This window comes from Salvia splendens, chromosome 20 (assembly GCF_004379255.2).
Source record: "Salvia splendens isolate huo1 chromosome 20, SspV2, whole genome shotgun sequence".
NCBI lineage: Eukaryota > Viridiplantae > Streptophyta > Magnoliopsida > Lamiales > Lamiaceae > Salvia > Salvia splendens.
Window position 1 is genome coordinate 17,723,663 of NC_056051.1, and position 17,775 is coordinate 17,741,437.

Here is a 17,775-nt window from a genome sequence, read left to right on the forward strand (position 1 = left end):
TTTTTGTCCGTCTCATAAAAATATGTGTATTTCATTTTTAAAAAATTATATCATTTAAATAATATATGTCCCACTATCCACTAAACTTTAACTACCATTGGTCCTCTTTCTCCCTCTTACTTTAGCATACCCTCTCTCAATTTTGTCTTAATTCTCGTGATAAATCCAATACCCATATTTTTATGGGACGGAGGGAGTATATAGAGTTGGCCTCTTATGAAATTAAAATAGACAAAAATTGAACCAACAAATAAGTGAGATACCACCATTGCAATACGAATTCAACCAAAAATAAAGTCAGATTTCCTAATGAAAACAAAAGCATCAAGGTCTGTCTACATGTTCAACATGAACCAAGTTGAACATCATTCCTAGGTTCTCAGTGTCTTCCTAATTATCCTTGTTTTCATCCTTGTTTTCTGCTGCCAATTTTTGGTTATATGCTTCCAATTCTTTCTTGTAAGCCTCCATTGCTTGCGCAGCTTTCTCATTCCAAACCATCTTCTCTTCCTCACTTATTTCCTACACAAATCAACCATCAAAGTTATTGCAACCTTATTAAAAAACTCAATCAACCCCCTTTTTTCAACTGCAGCAACAATCTATAATACCTTCCACTTGAGCGAAATGAGCGCAGTGATCGTGGAGTGGTTGATCCCTGGACGCTCTTCCGCTAAACATTTCCTCGTCTCCTTGCTGAAGAGAAGGAAAGACGAGGCAGGCCTCTTTGGTTTGTTAGGATCAACGATCTTCTCTTCATTCTTCTTCTTCTGCCGACTCTCTTTCTCTTTCTGTATAGGCGGATTGCACGAATATATATACAATAGTCCCATAACATTCAAACCGAATAATCAGAGAGGCCTCAAATATACAAATACCTTGATTAGAGTTTCAGTTCTCTCTTTCTTTTTTAACAGTTGCATAGCTTCTTGTTTCTGCAGTTTCATGAACTCTTCCCCATCTTTCTTGACGTTAGCAGCTTCTTCTTCCTTCTTCTGCTTGTACGCTTCCATCTCTTGCCCATATTGTTCCTTCCTTTTCAATGCTATCTGCAAAATTTACCGAGCAACAAACTCAATTCAGAAACCTGATTCATCCTACAAATTAAATAACACAAATATCAACCCGAAAAACTGACCTCTTCATAGGGGGCCTTTTGTATGTCAGTCATGTTCTTCCACTCCTCACCTGTGATCTTCGCAACCTTCAATACCAAAATCGAAATTCCAAATCAGCTCCAATCTCAATTAAGAACCTATTTCATCATTAGTCCAAACTATGTTCTTATATATTTACCTCCAACACATTCTTGTTTTCTGCAAGCAGAGCAGCTCTACGCTCATTGGAGAAGATGAAGTAGGCCGACATCGGGTGCTTCGGCTTCAAAGGGTCCTTCTCCTTCCTGTAACAACACAACACAAACATAAGAGAATGAACTTCTACTCTACTTATGCAAAACCTATTGATAATTCAAGTGGTTTTTTACTTTGTTTTCTTGTTGTTCTCTTTCTCTGCCTCCTGCTTGAACAGAAGGTACTGTTCGAGCAACTCTATCGCAGTCTTGTGCTTCTGCTCGTCTTCAAGAAGCTTCATTGCCTCAAGCTCACGCTTCTCGTTTCCTGCAACCTTCAAATAGGCTTCCTTCTCAGCTTGGTACCTCTCTTCATAAGGCTTCTTCTCTTCCGCAGTGACGGATTTCCATTTTGCACCCAACAGATTCGACATGGCCTTGAAATCAGCATTTGGATTAGCCTCCTTCACCTATTAACATCATAAGATGAGTTTAATCACTATGTCGATTAAAATTAAGAGACATGAAATGACAATAATGAATGAATTATACCTCGCTCCACTGGTCTTTGCACCACAGCACGTAAGGAGGAGATGGCTTCTTCTTCCCACCCTTCTTCTTCTCCTTCTTATCTTGCTCCATGTCTTTGATTCCGATCCCTAAAGGGAATGTCTGTAAAAACCCCCAATTTATTTAGAGAGACGGCGAAATGCAATTGAGCAACGGAGCAATTGTAAAAGCAATTGAATTAGGGCTAACAATATATAGAGAGAGGGGATGAAATGAAACTGTGCAATTGAGCAATTGTAGAAGCAATTGAATTAGGGCTAACAATATACACATATAGAGAGAGAGAGATGATATGAAATGTAATTGTGCAATTGTAAAAAAGCAATTGAATTAGGGCTAACCACAGTAGGCTTGAACTCCTTGATCTTCTGCAATTTCTTGAGTTCGGTTTTGAGTTTCTCCTGCTCGCGATCTCGAGTCTCGAGCTGTTCCTCTTTGGCCTTCAACATCTCCTCGGTCTGCTCCTTCTCGATCTTCAATTTCTCGAGCTGCTCCTGCATTTCCTGGAGCTGCTTCTCGAAATAAGAAGCATCGGAGGCCTGCTGCTTCCCCTTCGCGGCACCTCTCTTCTTTTTCTTCAGCGACAGACTCCCGTGGTTCTCCTTTCCGGCGGAGTTTTCCGGCGGCGGAGAGGCGACGGGAGAGGGCTCAGGAACCGCCCCGGCGGCGATGTTAGCCTCATTTGACGAGACAGCTTTAGGCTTCAACGCCTTCTTTGCTCTTCCCTTCTTGGTGGGCGCTGGCTCGGCGAATGTAGGGTTTTCAGCTACGGCAGCCATTGGAAATGTTTGAAAACTGAAAGAGAGTGTGAGAGTAGTGAAGAAGGAATGAAGAAATGGGAGCGGTTTTATTGAAGTGGACGTCTAACGGTCGGGGATTTCAAATTTTGAATTTTCCATATTCATTTTACCGTTGTAATTAATTGTATAACTTAGAATCTAATTACAAAATTAATGTTTTATTATTCTCATGGAAAATTCAGATTGAAATCCATGAATCAATTAGGGCTACGAGCTATTTATAACAAAATTTATGGAGAATCAAATCCGACAATATTATCCAAAATCCACCTCCGTGGGAAAATTCTTGCATAATTATTTCAATGCTGTGCTTTTGGAACCTCAATTTTTTTCTTATACATTTTTTTTTCTTTTAGTAAAAAACGTATCACATAATGAATTTCGTTTAATAATCAATTCAAACTAGTGTATAATTTCTTGTAACTATAGACTCTAGAGATATCAAGATTCATGAGAAAATGCATGCCGATGATCTGGTAATATATAGGGAGAATATCAAGATCCATAAGTAGTAGAGAATACAATAAATATCAAATTATTATAAATTTAATAGGAAGCTATACATTCTGGTAATATATTTAGAAAGTATTCATCCTCCAACTTCATATTCCAGAATCAATATTTCATCCTCCATTTCATGGACGTGTTTTTGTAGTACCACCGTGGTGTTCCATAACAATATTTCTACTCCCTCCTTCTCCCAAATATTGTCGCATTTGACTTTAAAAAATGTAATGGAATGTGAGTTGAAAGAGTTGGTAGGATGTGGGTCCTATTTTTAAAGTATTAGTTTTATAATAAAATGTGAGTGGGAATAAGTCAGTGGATTGTGAGGTCCATTACCAAAAATGGTATGTATAAAGTTAAATGTGACAAATTTTGTAGGACGGACGAAAATGGAAAAATGTGATAAAATTTCAGAGAAGGGGAGAGTATTTGATACGTATTTTGCACTTAGGGCATCAGCAGTGGGGCGCCCTATGGCGCGCCACGTCATCAGTTTTATCCTCATTCCCCCCACCTGCAGTGGGGCGCCCTAAGGCGCGCCACATCATCATTTTATTGTTTTGTTTAATTAATTTAAATGTTTTCAATTAACAAGTAACGAGTAAATAAAAAACGTCTAAATAACAAATGGCGACGCATTAATAAAAAAAAGTTACACCATTCAACTTACAAAAAAAAAACAACTAAGTCGGTGCAATTCCCAACTTCCGACGCAGCTCATCGATTAACGCCCGGAGATATTCGGCTTCGTCGGGGTCGGTACACTTCTTGAGGGCCTTGTGCGTCTGCAATAACGTCCTCGCCATCGACGTTGTTGCCAACGACTCAAACGCGGTGGCCGTCTGGGTTGGGAGCGTTTCCGGGAACGGAGATGGGTTTGCAGCGATCGAGGATGAGGTCGCGGCCGCCTTCCCCTTGGCCTTCGCAGCCTTGACGCCGGGAGGACGCCGGGAGGACACCGGTGTGCCGGAACTCCCTTCATCCACGTACGTCCGGTTGAGGTCAACCGGGTGATTGCCGCTGCCGCTGCTCGTGTAATCACCAGCTTCGGTGGTCTTCGTCCTCTTCGGCGCACCAGTGTGTAGAATTCCACCTTGGAACTTCTGCTTGTCCCTCAGGAGCGCCCAGATGGCCTCGTGCTTGAAGTCGTCGTACATCGACCGGTACGACAACAGCGCTTTAGCTCCACGTCGCTCAAGCTCTCGCCGCTCCCCTGTGCCCGCGTGAACTTCTCGAACTCCGCCGCGTACAAATTCACTTGCTTCTTCACTTGATCCCAGTGCTTGCGGAGTTGCTCACGTTTGCGCTTGCACGCGGTCGGCGGCTTGGCCTCATTGTAGAGGCCGGCGATGCGCCTCTCCGCTAACATAGGACTATTGGGACTTGAATCCATTTCGTAGTAATTATGTAAATGTAATAAGTTTCGAAAGTTAAATCGTGAAATGAAATTACAAATGAACTCTATTTATAAAAAAACGAAACCGCGTGTCATCGTCCGCGTAGCCCACAGTGGGCCGGACGATGGCGCGGACGATGGCCTATCGTCCGCGGCCATCGTCCGCGTAGGCCGCAATGGGGCGGACGATGGACATCGTCCGCGCTATACTCCGCGCCCTTAGTATAGGGCGCGACGATCGTCCGCGGCCTATGTCACGCACCCGTAATGGGGCGGACGATGGCGGGCGCGGACGATGCGCGCCCGGGCGTGCCATCGTCCGCCCCATTGCGGATGGCCTTAATGCTCTCATTATTTTCTCGTTTTAAATGCAATTATAGTTCATGCTTATATTTTGTGTCTTTAAGTTTATCTTTCAAGTCTCCACAAGTTCCTTATGTTTAGCTTTGTACGCTTGTTGGAGTTGAGGCATTCTTTTAGTTCAAATCTGCATGCCAGAATGTTTGATTCAAGTTGAAGTTGATGTTTTCGTTATTCTTTTAGAACAATTGACATTTTATCTTAGGGCATCCATAATGGGGCGCCCTAAGGCGCGCCCTATGCATTTTCTTTTATTTAAATATTTAAAAATTGGGAAAAAACTTCATTTCATTTATAAAAATTAATACATTACAATACGAATTAAAAATTAATACATTTATAAAAATAATACATTACAATACGAATTAAAAATTAATACATTTATAAAAATTAATACATTTATAAAAAACCTTCATTTCAGTCACACAACATAATCATCTTAATAACTCGAAGAAGCAAATTCTCGTTTCAGCGAATTCAACTTTTTAATCATAATTTATCATTTTTTATCACATTAACATCTTAATAGATGTATAAAACAATTTAGTTTTCAAGATATCTCAACTATTGTTTGTAGTCCAACGGTTAGGATTATTGCCTTCCAAGCAATAGATCCGGGTTTGACCCCCGGAAATGCATTTTTTTAAGTAAAATGCGTGCCATCGTCCGCGTCGCCCACAATGGCGCGGACGATAGTGCGTCCGATGGCCATCGTCCGCGCTTCTTCTGCGGACGATGCATCGGGCGTGGGCCCGCGCTTCTTCTGCGGACGATGCATCGAGCGTGGATGTAGGGCGCGGTCGATGGCGGGCACCCACAATGAGGCGGACGATGGCATCGGGCGTCCCACTGTGGATGCCCTTAGTTAGTTATTTCAGCACCGAGTTGAGTAGTGGAGATACCAACTCGTCTTAGCATGATGTCAATAGTTCAAGTTGTCCAACTTAGTCTAGTTAATAATCTCTCTATTTTTCTGTCTTAGTAGCTAAATCCCAAACCTAGCTACCTAGCTCAGGGGCCTTTTAGTCCAGAAACCCCAAGACTTATATGTTGATAACAATTTAAACACTTCCATATGTGGGATTCAACCCTGTTTATCTTGTACACTTCTTAGGTGCAGCATGATGATTTTTGCTTCGTGCTCCAATTAGGTAGTTGACAAGTCAACTCATTATCTTACTGGCTGCCTGACAATAAGTTTGTGCTTCAACATGGAATTCCATGTGGTAAGTGTTGATTGTGGCTTGCCACTCAGCTTGGGCGGGGAAAGATGATCGAATCATGAGTTCAAGATAAAAGCACCAAGTGATACGTGTTTTTGTGAAGGATGGTGAATGACGAGATTTTTGAAGAGAGAATGATAAGAGCATCCACAATGGATGCCTTAGTGGGCGCCACATCAGCATTTCTTAGTCCACCCCTTCTTTCTGCAATGGTTTCGCCCTAATGTCCGTCCTATCAATTATCCATTTTTCATTTCAATTTTAATATTTTTTTTATGTTTACACATTATAAATAGCAAAATTAGACATTAAATTAAAGAACTAGCAAAAAACATACGTTACTTAATTTTTTAAAAAAATTACAACGAAAATACTTAAAAGAGGAACAATTTCAACGACCACTACATGCCCAAACTTCTTCAACCATGTCGTTCATGAGTTGAAAATGAGCTTGTCAGTTGCTCATGTTCTCCTAAGCATAATCTCTCACTAACTCCATAGGGTAAACCTCGAATGACCGGTGGGGTTGCATGACCTGCGCTCGATTCAACTTCATCGTCGGACTAATCGCCAGCTCTTGCACCTTCATCGTGAATAATCGTGTTGTGCAAGATGATGCACGCGTACATGACATTGGCGATATGATGCATGTACCAGGAATGAGCCGGGCCTTTAACTATTGCCCAACGTGCTTGAAGCACACCGAATCCTCGCTCCACGTCCTTCCGTGCAGACTCTTGCCGCTATGCAAAAAGGCTCTGTTCGCATCCGTTGGGCAGGAGATCGCCTTCAAGAAAACTTGTCATCTCGGGTATATGCCATCAGCTAAGTAGTACCCCATATGATGTTGTCGTTCGTTGGCAGTGAACTCGATAACCGGACCGTTGCCATTGTAATGCTCGGTGAAGAGACTCGATGTGTTCAGCACGTTGATATCGTTGTTTGACCCCGCCATGCCAAAGTGAGCATGCTAGATCCAAAGATGGTGGTCAACGATGGCTTCAAGGATCATCGTCGGGTGGGTACCCCCTTATACCCACTGGTGAATTGGTCTCTCCACGCTGCTGGACAATCCTTCCACTCCCAATGCATACAATCAATGCTCCCTAACATTCCAGGAAAGTCGTGCAACCTATCGTGCATCCTTATCGGGAGCTGGCAATCTTCGGCATTCGGCTTGCGCAGATACGCGGCGCCGAAGGTGTCAACCACACCCTCACAAAAATTTGTCACACTCCCGGCCAGTTGTATCCCTGACGTGAAGATACTCGTCGAACATGTCCACCGTGATGTAGTAGGCCAACTGACGAAGCGCAACCGTGCACTTCTTAAGCGGGGATAGACCTATTTTGTTGGCCGCATCTTGCCGTTGCTGGAAGTACTCGTCGCGCGCCTCCATCGCGCTAACAATGCGGAGAAACAATTTTCGCCGCATCCTAAACCGTCGGTCCCACCATGGCTCATCGGTAAAGTAGTCTTCGAACAGACGTTGATGAGCTACTCCATGCTCTCGGTGGATGGATTTTCTGCGACGGATGGGCCTCGGGACCTGCTCTTCGGCTTGCTCTTGCTCCTGGATTGCACGAATACCTCCGAGAATCTGGTTCCCGAAAGCAAACATTGCGCGTTCCATAGTCCGATTTATATCTTCTCCAGGAAACATTTTGGAAAAGTGAGTGAAAGAGAAATGTTTGATTTGAGAGATGTTGTGTGAGGGTTGAGAGAAGATGCGTGAGAGTTGTGTGAGAAATGAGTGAAAATAAGGTATAGAGATTTTTTAAAAAAATTAAAATTAAAACGCGTCACTCGTCCTCGGGCGAGATCGGGCGTCGCGTTGCAATTGGCGCCCGATGCATCGGGCGCTTGCAATGGATGAGATCGATGCATCGGGCGCTTGCAATGGATGCCCGATCTCGCCCGAGGACGATAACTCCCGATCGTCCGCCCGATGGAGCAACCATTGTGGATGCTCTAAAATAATTTTATTTATTTATGCAGTGATTCTTATAGGCGTTCCACTCATATTTACATAGCTACAAAGATATATATATTCTTTTATATTAAAAATATAATTAAAATATATTTATATTCTAAATTCATATATTAAAATGAAATAAAGTGGAACGGATATCGGTCTCACATATCCCATGACCTTTATAATGCATTATTTGATCATATAGAAATCTGGATGTGGACATAATAAATAATACCGGAAAACAGCAAATGTTCAATCATTCTTAAATATTGTTCGAACAAAATCAAATCAGCCATGTTCTCATCACCATATTATTTGCGATTCGACCTTAGCATTATTCCTCCATAAAAACACAATAACCACAATTAGTAAGTGGGACACCATGTTCTCATCACTATATTAAATTATTGCAAAAGATTTTGCTTCTGGTTCATAAATCATAACCCATTTTGGAAATCAATGATATTAGTCATAATTAAATAAGTAAGATAGTACTAGTATTTATTTAGTGCAGTAGTCTTGACAGTGACATACCATCGTATACTTAATAACAAAAATACAATTACTTACAAAACAAGCAACATATATACATACTACTTGTTCACATTTTATAAGAATCTTTCAATTTTTGTTTTCTTAGTTTAGAAATGTGCATTCATATAAGCACTATATTTACTACTCCTTCCATGAGATTAGGTGAGACATCTTCTTCCACGAGACTAAGTGAGACATGTCCTTCTATGAGACGTCCCAAACTAAATTAGACATAACTTTGATCAGGTACGGATCAAATATGCAATGAAAAGGGGCAAATGCCCCACCTCAACTTTCCACATACATGTAAATATATATAGCAAATTATTTTAATATATTTGTTAAGCACTACCTAAAAAGATAAAAGGCTACTAATATATAAGATGGAAATTTGTATGTTTATATTTTTGTCCCCTTGACTATAATATCCTGGATCCGTCCATAACCTTGATTAGGAATAGTTTACATTGTTCTCTTTCACTTTACTTTATTCTAACTGTTACTTTTTTTCTTTATTCTCTGTTTATATCCTATTTTATTATCTATCACAATTTATTATGTCCATAATTCAATCCATTACACATCATTTCATAAATTCTTATGCCAAAATAGAAATATCTCACTTGGCTTAGGACAAATGAAGTAAGTATTCTATAAGTAAGAAAACCATCTGGTGTAAGAAGGATTCGGACTCAGGTCCAACACGCGCACGAGCTTTAAGTTATTATGTATTCTAAGTGACACATTTTTCTTATAAATGAGATGCGAAATTGAAGCCAGAAGACGTTTTACCCATTTTTAAAACTTAAAAAAAAAACTCCCCTTTTGGGATGCTAATTCTTATCATCGTCTATTTCAAGAAAAAAATGCTTCAAAATCTCATGAATCCACCACCATTGATCATTGCAAGAATCATCAAATCTCTCAACCATTTAACACCATTTCCATCAACACATCATTCCAACAATCAATAGGACCAGGCAGACACCAATGCAGGCAGTCGTTTATCACCTTCGCCTTCTCGTCTTCTGCGAACGGCTGATAAAATCTGTAGGGTCCCGGGTGTCCATCGGGCCTCAACAATGACATTAGGTGCACGTCGAAAAGCCTGAGATTCACCCCCTTCTCTGATGCCTTAGCCAATATCTTCTCCACTTCCTCTAGCTCCACGTCGCGTAGAAGCCTGTCTGGCTTGTTCAACTCAAACTCCCCTTCCTTCACCGGTGCTCTTCTCTTACACGTCCCACCACTGAACCACTCGCCCCCCTCAAAGTGGTCCGGAGAGGAGGTCCTGTAAAACGTCACACCTTCATGATTCGATCCTACAATGTAGTCGAAAACAGTCCTCATTGCTCTGCGGTATGCAAAGTTGAAACGTAACTTGGTGAGGTCGCTATTGGTGCAGTTGTAGCAGCCCAACACGGTGTTGTTCTCGTAGTAGATTGCTGTTTTTGTGAACCATTTGCCAACGGATAGCATTACATAATCGTGGCTCTTGTACTGCTCGGTCCAATTCTTGTCGAGTACATCAAGGTGCAGTTGGATATCACCTGTGGAAACGCCGTTGCTATCTTCAAAGGTGGCTGCGTACGTCAGGAAAGGAGACCAGAGAGCCGATAGGGTGAAGTTGTACGATGGGAAGAGCCATCTTCGATTTTTGTAGGTCTCATCGTGGTAGACTTCGATTGGATTCTCAACCTGGCAAAAGCATCAATTCAATAGCCTATTCAAGGTAAGAAAACATTCCAATCACTAAAATAAACCTATAAAGTTCGTGGAAAATACCAGAATTCTCACATAGTTTATGATTTTTAAGACCAATATCCGAAAAAACAATGTCGATGAATTACCACTGAGAGTCCACAAAGGATAGAATGGACGTGGTTTCTTGAAATGGAATCACCAATGAAGGCCCAGCTTTTGTTGGTCATCAAGTCAAGGAAGCCCCGGGGGTCAAGGCGACGCAACTCACAGTCCCGGGGCTTCCACCTCCAGTGGAGATAGCCGGAGTCGGGGCGGCCATTTTTCATACAGTTCTGGTGGCCTTCAATGAAGCTGCAGCTGCTATTTGTGTAACGAGGCTCTGCTTCATACACCCAATCCCCAATAAAAAGATTGCATTTTTCTGCATCCCAAAATCAGGGTTTAACTAATTGAATTACAACAGCACTCAATCATTATAATGAGTGAGCTTTTGGTCAAATTCATATCTTTCAAAAGCTACTACAATCATGATTTGGGAAAAATTCAACCTTTACATAAACATAAACAAAACTAGTGATGATATTACTCAAGAACCTCTGAAATCATCCTTGCACAATAGAGCTAGCAAATGAATTGCAAAATTCAGATAACAAACCAACTTCCACCACTCACATTGAGAAAAAAGAGAAGGGGCGAGAAAGATCTGACCTTTTTCTGCAGAATCGGCAGAAATCGTGGTTTCAACAAAGGGTGCAGTTAGAATTGGTGAAGAATCGTTGAAGATAAGCATAAAAGCAAGGCCTGCTAAAAGAAGTGAAACACCCAATTTGAGAAGGAAGTAATTGTTCTTGTGAAGAAAACTCCAATGCCACTGCTCCACTTTCTTCACCATCTCTGATTTTAGTACAATTTATTTTTTCTTCTCCCTTTAACAATCACATATCTTTACATAAACCGACAATTGAGATGTGGGATGTACAGCTATTTATTTTTTATAGGAGTAGGTATATTATTTCCGTCATGACATTTAGATTTCTTGATTGACTACTGTGTAAGTTTACTTATTTAATGAACACATGCTTAGAATGTTTTAAGGATTTTTAACTTGTGCTACACCACAAATTGTGACGAAATGACATCTTATTGTCGTATTTAATAAAATTACCACTTGTTTGAATTAAGGTTTTCTTCCTATATGTTGTAGAAGGGCTAGTTTAGGTGATTTGCAATTGCGTGCTTCAATATGCTTAAGGTAGAATAACACAATTTGTTTTGGAAGTTGAAATAGTTAACACAAGTGTGAAAATGTTGGTATTTGAGTTTGTATTGTTTCATTTTATAAGAATTAGTTTGAATAGAAGAATTTGCCATCCAAGTTTTGACTGTAAGAAGACAAAAATTAGTCCTTCGAATATTGCTATATAGCCTATACTAGATAATGAAACACCATGATTTCATATTTAGATACTCCGCATTTACTATTCTTATAAATCCAATTTGAATTATCTAATGAATGGAAAAATTTAATTTTTGATGGTTTGTTTGCAAAAAGCAAGTTGTCGTAATTCAAGATAAGTATAAACTTTATAAAATATTCAAAAAATCACTTTATATAATTGATGAATTATCGACAAAATAACAAAGCATTCTAACAAATATTGTCAAACGACTTTTTTATTATATGAAACTTCACTAGCAATGATTCTCTGTATTCGCGACAAACACTTTTGTCAATGAAAATTTACTAAGGATAAGTTTCGCCTTATATTTTTTTCGCTCCAAAACATATGTATCTTGCTCTTATTTTTGTACTCCATCCTTCCCCAAAGAGTATAAACTTTGGGTTCGGCACAGATTTTAATAAATAATGGAAAAAGTAAGAGAGAGAAAGAGCAGTGGAAATAATGTTAGTAGAGAGTCAGGTCCACATTATTATAATGGTATAAGCGTTAATGATAATGATATAAGTTGTAAATAAAATAATGTGTATGGGTAGTATGTTTTTAAATTTTTTAAAATTAGAAAGTTCTTACTCTTTAGGAAGAAAAAGAAAATAGTTCATACTCTTTAGGGACGGAGGGATTAAGATCTCATATTTTCTCACTATGTTCGGCAGCAATTGACATGGTTGGTGTTCATCGTTTCCGGTGGGCAAACCCGGTTCTACCCAATCTTTAACGCCCTACCCGTCGGGACCCCAAGATCTCTACATCCCATACATGGGCGACATGTCCGACATGTCCAAATCCCAACACAGTCATTGGACAAAATCCAACGTGACGCTCGCATTTCGTACGCGTCGGTGGAAATAAAGCAGATGTATGAAAGGTATGCTGACACCTTCGCGGATCCAATCGTCTAAAACAACCAAAAAGCGAAGACTTTTTTGGATAGAGTTGCTTAGAAATACAACTGTTCTCACTTAGGGTTGGGGAAAATATCGAAAAAAATGATATATCGCTCGTATCGTATTGAAAAATATCGAAAAATTATCGGATTTTCGATATATCGTAATTTTCGATACGAAACGATATCGTATCGTAAGTTTTCGATACGATAACGATATGAATTTCCTTATATCGCGATATATCGTTTTATATCGAATATACGATATATATCGATATTTTCGATATATCGTTTTATATCGAATATACGATATATATCGAATATACGATATATATCGATATTTTCGATATATCGAATATACGATATATATCGATATTTTCGATATATCGTTTTATATCGAATATTCGAATATATCGTATATATCGAAACATATTTGAAATTATAATTTTCGATATACAGGTATTCGATAGGATATCGATATTGATATTATCCATATCGAAAGTTCGATATATCGAAATTCGATATATCGAAACTTTCGATACGATAACGATATGAAATTCTTTCATATCAATATTTTCGATACGATATACGATACAACGTTTTCGATACGATATCTCATATCGACCCACCCCTAGTCTCACTTATAAAAAGATTTGGGCTCATTTCGACTGAGCTTAGCAATAAAGAAGTTTTGCACCATCAACAACAACGAGGAGAAAGAATGAGCTACTGGCATAATTAAGCCAAATATTTTTAAGTCATCATTGAATTCTAAGACACCGACAACAATATGCCTTTCAAGTACACCATTTGTCCCATTAAAAACAAAAAATTTTCTTTTTTGGATTGTCCCATAAAAATAAAATGTTTCCTAAAATGGAAAAATTTCTATCTCTACTTTTTCATCTCTCTCACTTTACTCTCTTTACATTAACTCACAAAACATCACTACAAAAAAACCCGTGCCGATTACCAAATGTTGCATATTTAATGGGACGAATGTAAGACTGAGATCTCAGAATCAATGTACTATTTTCATATTACAGAAAAAATTAAAGTACAATTTGAAGAAAGACTAACAAAGTGAAACTCACCACTAAAGTATATTATTGATCTCTTCTTACAGTTAAGAATTGTGACAATTCCAGAACTCTCTGCACATGATGCCAAAATTAAGACAAGAACGTACCGGTATCAAAAGAAGATCAGCCAGTTGAAGTGTTTGCCCACAACTCTAACAACAAGCCATAACCGTATGTTGTCGAAGCAGTCGTACCAGCTTCCTAACTTAGCATGTTGCGTGAAAAGTTGATGGAACTTCCTTTACCGATGAATACTGGAAGTCTAGCTTTGGTATCGGGAGATAAATCTTGGGACTTTCATACCAAATCCATGATTCGCCCTCTCAACGCTGTTCAACAATCAAAGTTTTTAGCAATGGATGGAAGGAAGAGATATTTAAGAACTTGTGGTGTTGCTGTGTATATTTTCAACTAGACTTTGAGGGATGTTTGAAATGAAATGAAATGGATTAGATGAGATTCACTAAATCTGATATGCAATGTCAATACAGTTTTGTTGGAGTAAGACACTATCCTATTTATGAATCTCAAAAAACATGATAATGCCAAGCAGCAGAACACGAGGAATGTCGCTTATACGTTAACACAAGATAAATGAGATAATGTTCTCAAGCATGTATTTTAGCAATTTCTTGCATTAAAATGGATAAACGTACCTAGGGGCGAGTTTGCCTATGCTGTCCAGCTCTTCCCCAGTGTCCTCGTCGACAACTTCTCCAGAAATCTTAACGAGATAAGATCTGCCACTTAGGATCGGAAGACCTCTTCCAGCAAGTAAGTCTAAATCTTTCTGGTGAAGCTCCCTGCCATTGACAACGACCCCTGTGTTTCCGGCAGCACACTTCTCCGGCATTGGATAATTGAATTCCTCAATGTTTGGCTGTCAAAAATTAAACTTTCCATGTTGGACTCTTATGGCTACAACAATAACCGTACATCTTTTCTTGTAATGTTCATTATTAAAGAAGCTAGGCGAGGGGAAGTATTTTGATGCTTCAGCTATATAAACTCACCATGATAATGCCCAGACAAGGAAAGCCCATAACACCCCAAAATCCGGCACGTACATCATACCTGGATTGTTTAAACATTGGCAAAAAGTCGTGTATTAGCATTCTGGACAAACTGCAAAAATCAATACCGGAACCAGGAACATGCATAGGGTGTATGTTGAGTGATAATGTCTATAAAAACTCAGATGCATGCCGGTTTGTTCCAATACGTAATAGACAATTTTATAATGTGCTGAAATTGCATACCAATACTCTCCCGGTTGAATCGGCCCAGCCAAGAGTTCAGCCTTCTGAACAAGATTTTCCGGTATCAAGTGCCCATTTACAAAAACTTGTGATGTACCAAGTTCTGCATTTGGAGTCCATTTCATGTAGTCTCCGGATCTACTGTCGTCAAGACCTGAAGATGAAGACTCTGCACCTTTGTCGCAAGTGTCCTGTGATACACAGCTCTTCGGAAATTCTTTTGACTCGATCTCAGTTGACACAGCCGAGTCTCGTACAGAATTCTGCCAAGTGGCATTGCGGTCCAACTCGGGTTTTGTAACTTTGTCACCATTGTCACATTGGCCGGCTAAAATATTAGGCGAACAATGATCAGGGGATTCCTCATTAGACGAAATAGGATGTGGGAGTGACTCGACTTTTATATGTAGCTCTGCAGATGAGGAACCATGTTTTTCGGGTGGAAGATTATCTTCTGTTATATGTAGTTCTGCAAATGAGGAACCATGTTTTTCGGGTGGAAGAGTATATTCCATTTTCCGATCCTTGGAGGGACTCGAAACTGAAGAAAGCAAATCCAAATGCTTCTCATACTCATCAGAATCAGACTTCTTGATTGTTAGAGAAACTTTGGGAACAGAATTATTAGAATCAGTGCACGCATACGTCTCAGCTAAGTTAGAACCACCGTGTTCGTAACCAACATCTCCATCCACTGCCAAGCTAGAACAATCATCCATCTCAGTCACTACATGTTCAAAACTTCCAGAAACTGGCAGAGTCAAAGCCTTGTTCCCGAGTTCAAACAAGAACACCGAAGAACAAGCCCCACATTTTAGCTTCTGTTGCCTTTTTTTCAATGAAATATGTTGTTTCGGAAGCCTCAGCGATTCAAAGCAACTGGTGCATGCTATGAAAGGAGCACCACCTGCAACAGGACGCATCATAAGCCCATTTATACGAGATTCCTGCATCTTTCTATGACGAGCCTGATGAATTCCATCGTTCTCAAAATCAAGATCAGTGGAATTAGGTGTTATAGATGGCTGAGAATGAGAACTGTGCGAGTTGAAGCCTCCAGGACGATAACCCTGTGGCTCGTGCCCAATAGGATGCGTACGGTGATGGTGGTCGGGATTAGATAGCACGTGTGGAGGTAAATCCCAATCCTTATCGAAACAGTGCACGCAAGAGCAGGTAGGATTGTGAAAGAAGCTTGCATCTGGATGATGCACGCTGCCACCATAACCATGGCGACGGTCATGATAGGGCTGATACCCATACGGCCCCCGGGGAATTTCCTGGTGATAGGTATTATTAGCATACGACAAGCCTTCATCATGGTATCCGCTGCGAAAATGTGAATCCCTATGGACGTAAGGAGCATATCCAGATGCTTCGCCCAAATGAGGGCGTTTCTGGTTTACAACGTGTGAAGTAGCCAGCGCTTCTTGAAGATAAGCAGCACGACTTCTGGGATAAGGATCAGGAGAAACCACCACATCAGTTTTCTCCGACACTTCACAAGACCGACTAAGATGATCCTTCAACTCATCAAGCTTTCGCAAGAGCTCAGCCCGACAATTCTCCAAATTCTCAAAACTGGACACCCCATCGATGTCACGATTCACATATCGTCCCCCTTCACCCCGTGCATAATCAGAGTTCCCATTGTAACTAGACGGCCCTTGATCCCGATAGAGATAGTAATTGTCTCTCCCCAGCCCCGAAGCACCTCTGGCCGGTGAAGAAGATGACCCCGGCCTCTTACCAACCACGTGCCTTCTGTCCATACTAAGCCTCGACCCCAATTAAAAACAGAATCGTTATACTAACCCTGAACCGGCCAATTCACATTCAAGATTCAATCTTTCCCCAAATTTCTATTAACAAATAAAAATATGGAATGTTTAGACTTCACTCTTCAGATGCTTTCTCTTTCTCTCCTGCTAACCCCAATTTCAGAATCAAGGACGGTAAAAAGTTAAAATTCCAACCAACAGATTTCATTCAGCACTAATGAATAATCAAATAAATCAAGGTCATGATTAAAAATCAAGATTCAAAATTGTCAACAGAAACACAATTTTAATAGTAGCAAATATCAATTCCCCAGGTGATAGGGCACAGTCTTTTTCAACGCATAAGCACAATACACAAAGATAAGGGTTTTACCTTTTAGAGGTAGAGCAGCAGAGGAGGAGATGGATAGAAAGAGAGAGGGAGAGGGAAGGGGGTTTTCACAGCTCAGCAATCACCAACCGTACATCAACTAGTGCCATTTGGTTTAATTTCCTAACTGCATTTGGTTGGCTAAATTTCTAAATCTGCAATTTATATTTGGATTCTGTGGTTGTACGCTACCAGACACAGTAGAAACGAGGATGGTAATTTCCTTCAAATAGCAGATAGATTATCCGTGCAGATATCTCAACCTCAACTACCAAAAATGAATAAGTCAATAGGATGAATAAAAGAACGCGATTTAATTAGTGAACAGTCGCATTCAAAGAGTAGAGAGTCAGACTAGACTTTCCGGCACACAATTAGACCATCCACAACGTCGCCCAGCCGAGCGCCGGCGCTGGGTGATTCGCTGGGCGGTCTATTGCAGTCGCCCAGCGGGCGAATGGAGAGAGAAACCGCGCAGCGCTGGGCGGTCGCGTGGCGCTGGGCGGTGCGCTGGGCGGTCCGCTCGGCGCTATTGCAGCGCCCGGATCTCCCAGCGCACCGCCTAGCGCGAAATTTA

At 40.4% G+C, this 17,775-nt stretch overlaps 4 protein-coding genes across 5 annotated transcripts; all 4 read right to left on the reverse strand.

Annotated features, from left to right (window-relative positions):
* Positions 1-238: 238 nt before the first annotated feature.
* LOC121780641 (high mobility group B protein 6-like) lies at positions 239-2,684 on the reverse strand. The gene is made up of 8 exons (XM_042178259.1): positions 2,203-2,684; positions 1,844-1,963; positions 1,487-1,761; positions 1,297-1,402; positions 1,139-1,204; positions 879-1,049; positions 612-791; positions 239-522 (listed from the first exon to the last, which is right to left on the reverse strand). The coding sequence occupies exons 1-8, from the start codon at positions 2,638-2,640 to the stop codon at positions 391-393; spliced, it is 1,488 nt and encodes a 495-aa protein (XP_042034193.1). The 5' UTR covers positions 2,641-2,684; the 3' UTR covers positions 239-390.
* Positions 2,685-7,363: 4,679 nt separating this feature from the next.
* LOC121781579 lies at positions 7,364-7,780 on the reverse strand. The gene has a single exon (XM_042179302.1). It carries the CDS (start codon positions 7,778-7,780, stop codon positions 7,364-7,366), a length of 417 nt encoding a protein of 138 aa, XP_042035236.1.
* Positions 7,781-9,442: 1,662 nt separating this feature from the next.
* LOC121782962 (protein trichome birefringence-like 23) lies at positions 9,443-11,343 on the reverse strand. The gene is made up of 3 exons (XM_042180977.1): positions 11,069-11,343; positions 10,507-10,781; positions 9,443-10,354 (listed from the first exon to the last, which is right to left on the reverse strand). Exons 1-3 carry the CDS (start codon positions 11,250-11,252, stop codon positions 9,581-9,583), a joined length of 1,233 nt encoding a protein of 410 aa, XP_042036911.1. The 5' UTR covers positions 11,253-11,343; the 3' UTR covers positions 9,443-9,580.
* A 2,378-nt stretch (positions 11,344-13,721) lies between these two features.
* LOC121782916 lies at positions 13,722-17,475 on the reverse strand. Of its 2 annotated transcripts, none has more exons than XM_042180918.1 (5): positions 17,202-17,475; positions 15,048-16,972; positions 14,802-14,862; positions 14,445-14,668; positions 13,722-14,117 (listed from the first exon to the last, which is right to left on the reverse strand). In XM_042180918.1, the coding sequence occupies exons 2-5, from the start codon at positions 16,817-16,819 to the stop codon at positions 14,051-14,053; spliced, it is 2,124 nt and encodes a 707-aa protein (XP_042036852.1). In that variant the 5' UTR covers positions 16,820-16,972; positions 17,202-17,475; the 3' UTR covers positions 13,722-14,050. The 2 variants fall into 2 exon arrangements, with proteins under 2 accessions (XP_042036852.1, XP_042036853.1); XM_042180919.1 differs by having other exon boundaries at positions 15,048-16,975.
* Between the last annotated feature and the right edge of the window lie 300 nt (positions 17,476-17,775).